The following is a 6,911-nucleotide window of genomic DNA, read 5'->3' as shown; positions in this document are numbered from 1 at the left end:
GAGGAATGAATACTCGTTCTTCGGGGATAGAAGAGAGAGAGAGAGAGAGGCGGCTTGATAAATGCGTGGCGGTGCGTCTAGGAACTAGTTTAATGTTTACCTAGTAAGTAGCGTTGTCAGTCAGCTGGTTTGTTGCATCTTCGGGTCAGGCAGCCGCCTGTGGCATGCAACGTTCGCCGAGAGAAGCGCCGCCGTCTCTGTCTCTATGGTCTCTCGGTGCCGATTGAAGAGAAGAAGCGTGTGGGGGTTGCGAATAGTGGGAGCAAAGGGATGATGGTGGGGAGCCGCATGCCGCTAGTTATGCGGGGTACTCCGTGATCGTCGATAGAACGGCTCCAACTCAGTTGCACTCCGACCGCCGCGGTGGAATGTCGTTCTCCCCGGGCTGTAGCAATCGTCGTCGTCGTCGTCGTCGCCGTCGTCGCCCGGGTCGTCGCGCGTAAAATTCGCATCGTTGGTAAACGACACGCTATATAGGATTAATCCATCGAGTTTGATCTTTGTTCATCGTTTATTGTGGCGGATCGCTCGCGTTAAGGAATGAGCGATCGGTGTCTGATCGATTCGCGCGAGCGGACGACAAAGTCGCGGATCGTCGCGTCGTCAGTGTCAACGGTGTGAACGGTAGTGTTTTGAATTTTTGGTTCTTTATCTACGACCGAAGTGCAAAAACGACGGTTCAAGTCTATAGTACAGAGTGACTAGTGGGCTATGAGTGCGTGACGATACGAGGGTCTACGTACTAGAGCGACTATCTCCCACAGCGGCCACAGGTGCGCGATTCGGGATGGATAGCCGTCGCGTTGTAACGTCGACGACGATCGTCATCGTCGTCGTCCTGTGCACGTTGCTGGATCGTCGCACGGTACACGGACGCAGCATCACGAGCCTCGAGGCGCCAAGCGGCTGCGAGTGGAGAAAGGACGACGGCGAGGACGGGGAGCAGGATCTGACCTGTCGAGTAAGAACGATCGCGGATGTGGCCGGTCTCATCGGCAATCTCTCGGCGATCCAAGCGGACTCGATCACGTCCCTGGGATTAGAATGCAGCGACGAGTCGTACTTGGAGGGTCAGCTCGACGAGGACCAACCGGACGGCTTCCTGCCGTCGTTGCCGCGTCTCGCGAGGCTGCGCGTCGATTACTGCAACATCCGGTATCTGCCGGGCGGCGTGTTCGCGTCGGTGCACAATCTCCGCGGTCTATCTCTGCGGTTGACGCGCAATGGCGACCTGTCGACGTTGGATCTGCATCGGGATGCGCTCCGCGGTCTGACGAGCCTGCAGCATCTCGATCTCGCCGACAATAATCTGTGGACGCTGCCGTCGGAGCTATTCTGCCCGGTCCAGCAGAGTCTCGCGAGGCTGAATCTAACGCGCAACAAGTTACAGGACGTCAAGTCCCTGGGCATCTCCGATCGATCCTGCACCTTCAATCTCGAGATCCTCGACATCGGTAATAACGACCTCAGTGCCTTGCCCGATCACGCGTTCAGCGGCCTGCGTAGCCTGAGCGTCCTGAGGATACAGGATAACGCGATCGCCTCCGTGGGCGATCACGCTCTTCACGGTCTCGCGTCCCTCCGGGTCCTCAACATGTCCAGCAACCGACTCGTCGCCCTGCCACCGGAATTGTTCGCGAAAACGAAGGAGCTGAGGGAACTGATTCTCAGTAATAACTCTCTCACGTTACTGGCGCCCGGCTTGCTGGACAGCCTCGAGCAGCTTCACGATTTGGACCTCAGCGGAAACGAGCTGACCAGCCACTGGGTGAATCGGGAGACCTTCTCGCGATTGATTCGTCTCGTGAATCTCGACTTGTCGTTCAACGCCCTCACGAGGATCGATCTGAACGTCTTCAGACATCTGACCAATCTGCAGATTCTCAAGCTCGAGCACAACAATATCGATACGCTGCTCGACGGCTGCTTCGCCTCGCTCGTCAACTTGCATACCCTGACGTTGTCTCACAACAAGATCATCAGATTCGAACCGGTGCACACGCTCGGTCTCGGCGCGCTTCAACAACTCTTCCTGGACAGCAACAGGCTGCGCGGCCTGCACAGACATGTGTTCGCTAATCTCACGGATCTTCAGGATCTCTCTCTGAGCGGGAACGCTTTGGCGGAGATTCCCTACGCGGTTCGCGTGCTCAGATCGCTCAAGACCCTCGATCTCGGCAACAATCAGGTGTTGAGGATAGACAATGACTCGTTTGCCGGCTTGAACGAACTCTACGGATTGCGATTGGTGGACAACAAGCTGGAGAATGTGTCGCGGGAGGCGTTCGCGTCTTTACCGGCATTGCAAGTGCTCAATCTGGCGAACAATGTTATCCGTCACGTGGAACAGAGCGCTTTCTCGGCTAATCCGGTGTTGCGGGCGATAAGACTCGACGGGAACAAATTGACGGATATCCGCGGCGTCTTCACGAGTCTCTCGACTCTCGTCTGGCTGAACGTGTCCGATAATAACTTGATGTGGTTCGACTACAGTCAACTACCTACCAGCATAGAGTGGCTGGATATACACGCCAATGAGATAAAGGAGCTAGGGGATTTCTACGTGTTGCGCAACACCATGCGAATAAAAATGCTGGACGCGAGCTACAATCGCATCACCGCCATCACGGAGGCGAACGTGCCCGACAGCGTGGAGACGCTGTTCCTGAACGACAACCGTATAAAGAGCGTCGCGCCCGGGACGTTTCAGCAGAAACCGAATCTAGAGAAGGTGGTTCTGTACGGGAACGAGATCAGGAGACTGGAGATTGGCGCCCTCACTCTGCAAACGGTGCCGGACGAGCAGGAACTACCCGCGTTCTACATCGGCAACAATCCCATCCTCTGCGACTGCAGCATGGAATGGTTGCCGCGGATCAACGAGATGACCCGGCCGCGTCAGCATCCGCGCGTCATGGACCTGGACGCTGTCACGTGCGAGATGGTGCACGCACGCGCCACTCCGCGACGTCCGCTGCTTTCCCTGAAGCCCAAGGATCTTCTCTGCCGATACGACGCGCACTGCTTCGCCCTCTGCCATTGCTGCGACTTCGACGCGTGCGACTGCGAGATGACCTGTCCGGATAATTGTTCCTGCTATCACGATCATAGCTGGTCTAGCAACGTCGTCGATTGCTCCAACGCCGGATACAAACACGTGCCCGAACGATTACCCATGGACGCGACGGAGATTTATCTGGACGGTAACGAGCTCGGCGATCTCGGCAGCCATGTATTCATCGGGAAACGTCGTCTGGAGGTACTGTATCTTAACAACAGCGGTATCGCGGCGATACACAATCGTACGTTCAACGGCGTCGAACAACTGCGCGTTCTTCACCTCGAGGACAACGCGTTACGGGAACTACGTGGCTTTGAGTTCGACCAGCTCGATCACATGTCGGAATTGTATCTGGATCACAACGCCATCGCCACTGTGGGCAACACTACCTTTAAGAAGATGCATAACCTCGTGGTGCTACGACTCGACGGCAATCGTATCGTCGATTTCCGACCGTGGGAAGCCCTACCGAGCGTCGGCGGCGGCACCAGGATCGCGCTCGAAGGCAACGCCTGGAGCTGCGAGTGCGGGAACGCGGCCCGATTACGCGTCTGGCTCGCGGAGCATCGCGGCGACCCGGAGAAGATGTACTGTCGCGACGGCGTCGAGACCCTCGCCCAGGCCATGGTGCGATGCGGCGATCCCTCGACGGAGGCCGTAAGTCGAGGTATCCAGGAGATCCCGCTGTTGGGCAGCAACTTTGTGCCGTTGCTGGCTGGCGCGCTGGTAGCCGTGATCGCCATTTGCCTATTCATCGCCCTGGCCTTCGTCTTTCGTCAGGACGTACGTCTCTGGGCCCACGCGCGTTACGGTTTACGACTCGGCAAGATGGCGGCGCCGCCCGACGAGGAGAGGGACCGACTGTACGACGGATACTTCATCTACAGCGAGCGCGACGAGGACTTTGTCTCCAGATTCCTCGCGGCCGAGCTCGAGCAGGCAGGCCTAGCGCTCTGCCTTCACTGGCGCGACCTGCCACCGGCCAGACCGCAGGAAGCGCTGCCACCGGCCGCGGCGGCCGCTAGGCGCATCGTCATCATCTTCTCGCCGGTCTTCCTGGCGAACGAGTGGCAGCACGTCGAGTTTCGCGCCGCCTTGCGCACCGTGTTGGAGAACATCAGGCCGGCCTCGCGGAAACGTCGCGTTCTCCTCCTGCTGGCGACCGAGACGCCGACTCGGGACCCGGAGCTGCAGCTGCTGCTACAGACGTGCACCGTCGTGGTCTGGGGCGAGAAGAGGTTCTGGGAGAAGCTTAGATTCGCCATGCCGGACTCGGTCGACAAGCGGCAGCGCGACAGCAAGAAGGTCAACGACCGTAATCGCACGCCGACGCGATACACCGCGGCGCCGTCCGTCGCCGTGGACGTGTGGACCAAGCCGAACGGCGTCCTGGTCGCACCGGTGCATCACGCGCCCACGCCGACTCCCACGCAGTCCACCTACGTCAGCTCGGCGTCGAGCCGCACCGAGGACGAGGACAGCGGCGCGGAGCACCATCAGCATCAGCATCACCACCCGCATCATCAGCACGGCTACAGCACGCTGCACGCCGGCAACGGCAGGCCGGCCAGCCTCTTCTCCAGGAGCAGCCATCTCTACAGCACCATCCCGGAGCCACCGGTGGTGCCGACCGCGCCGCCAGGAGAGGCCCTCGCCCCGGCGCATCCAGGCAATCCGCGTACTTACTTCGTCTAGCGCAGAAGGGCGGCGATCGTGCTCCGATCCAGCAGGAGATAGACCGATTCTCTTTCTCTCCCATACTATCTTTCGGTCTCTTCTATTCGTTTCCGGTAATCCTGCTGAGGTGCGCGATCGCCCGGCCGTGTCGCGAGTTTTCTTCTCCTTCTTCTTGCGCGAGAAGAGAGAGTTGGTCGAACTTGTACAGCGTATTTCCGGTTACTCTGACAACGGCGAAGAAAAAAAAAATCAAGTTTCCCGGGATCAAACGAGGGTGATCCGAACGCGCGATGTAGCATTATATACGTAAAAACGAAATCGATTCGATGCCTTGCGCGCTTATTATCGATGTACGACGAACTAGACTTAATACGCTTGTGACCTTTTCTTTTCGAAAGACGAGAGACGCAAGACACATCCGCGACGAGGTCTCGCTCTTCATTCCATTCTCGCGCGGTATCTACTTTTTCATATCTCGTTGCGCAAACGTTCTTCCAAGTCACGATCAAATACTTACCACGTTTCGAACTTACTCGGAAAATGTAAGTTCCGACGACGCGGTTTGCTTTTCTCTCGTTTAAGTTTTGTAAATAATGACGCGATATCAGTGAGAATCTAGATTCTATACACTTTTTTTCTTCTCTTTTCCTTTAACTTATGTACGAGCGGGACATCGCGCGTATATATATATATATATATATATATATATATATATATAATTAAGACTCGACTATTAATTTACTTGTGTACATATGTATATCTGTCTCTATCTCTCCGATACTTTCCGGCGAATCCTCTTCGCCGCGCTATTCTCCTCTTCGTTGATTAATTTATTTCGTCGAATCATGACAAATCGTCGAGAGCTCCCGGAAAGTGGGTCGCGATCGAGAGAATTTTAACCGTTGTTTCATCGCGAGATCGATGTATTTCTGATTTAAACGTTTTACCATTCGATCTCCCTTTCGCAAGCGAGTTATTTCGTTTGGAATCGTGCCGCTTCGATTTGCATTAATTGGCATAACTGTCAGTAAAGCCATCAATAGGATTATTTGTTGTGGCTTGCACAAATACTCATAAATTTGCGTGTACATATATACCCGAATAACGATGATAATGATGGTAACTGAATGTAATCGGCAGCTGATGCGCGCAACGCGATCATTTTGCGGATATTAATTATTTTCTTTTGGTTTCGTAAAGCATCTTTTTCAATGTTCGAATGCAAGCGAAGCGATTGCAACAACAATAACCGATTTACAATATACGATATTACAAAGGATAAAGGGGAAGGGAGATTGAAAAATGTTTCCTTTATATATAAATATTTATTTCAAATACGCTTGAACGGACGCATTTATTTTATATCCTACACGTGATACCTTGTAGTATTACTTTATTAGCGATATAACCGTATTATATGCGTTTGACAACTTAATTGCGAATATTTATTTGTATTTTTTTTTTTTCGATGCTCGAATAACATTACACGCGAGAGAGAAGCGATACGTACAATATGTACGAGTATTGTATTTTTTGCCCTTCGGGTCATCCATTTGGTTTTTAAACGGGCATCGAAATATCAAGGAAATCATGTTTACATGGTAGATTTCGAAACGTAAAACGTACCCGAAACATATTGTCGAATATAATAATTTTCAACGGTTAAAATGTGTGAAGATATAGCAGCGCACGCGTGTGTTACGAAAATACTATATTTTCTCTCATACTATATATAGGACTCAAAATTTTACGATAAAGTTCCTCGCGCACACTCCGACACCTTTTTTGGAACCGTTCCGAGGCGCATCATCCTTATATAATATCCAAACTTTCGTCGTTTGTTCGTCAATCGTTCGCGATTGGGATTGACAGCGAAATATCGTCAAGTGTCAAATGACAGCGAGAAAACAGACAGACGCCTCGTGAGAGTTTGTTCCTAAAAAAGATTCACGACTGTCTTGATAAAGTAACGGTCGCGCATAACGCTTATTAGTCCGTAAGTGAACTCTTTGTAAATATTGTATCTAATTTTGTAAATACTCGTGCACATTTCCGAGTACACATTTACATACATATACACATAAACACACACACACACACACACACATACACACATCCCGAAGACCAGCACTGCGTAACGTTACTGGTCGTGAATAAGTCTCAGCTATAATCG

The 6,911-nt window shown here is 52.9% G+C and overlaps 1 protein-coding gene across 1 annotated transcript; it reads left to right on the top strand.

Annotated features, from left to right (window-relative positions):
- The first annotated feature begins 316 nt into the window (after nt 1–316).
- LOC114940322 (toll-like receptor Tollo) lies at nt 317–5,944 on the top strand. Its single transcript, XM_029314925.2, has one exon. It carries the CDS (start codon nt 788–790, stop codon nt 4,754–4,756), a length of 3,969 nt encoding a protein of 1,322 aa, XP_029170758.1. The 5' UTR covers nt 317–787; the 3' UTR covers nt 4,757–5,944.
- The last annotated feature ends 967 nt before the right edge of the window (nt 5,945–6,911 follow it).

Source organism: Nylanderia fulva, unplaced genomic scaffold (genome assembly GCF_048542155.1).
Source record: "Nylanderia fulva isolate GAGA-0341 unplaced genomic scaffold, ASM4854215v1 Scaffold16, whole genome shotgun sequence".
NCBI classification, from domain to species: domain Eukaryota; kingdom Metazoa; phylum Arthropoda; class Insecta; order Hymenoptera; family Formicidae; genus Nylanderia; species Nylanderia fulva.
Note: the sequence above shows the minus strand (reverse complement) of the source record. Positions and strands in the feature narration are given on the sequence as shown.

Excerpts from the sequence above, each read along its gene's own strand:
- LOC114940322 (XM_029314925.2), top strand. The coding sequence starts at position 788 with ATGGATAGCCGTCGCGTTGTAACGTCGACGACGATCGTCATCGTCGTC.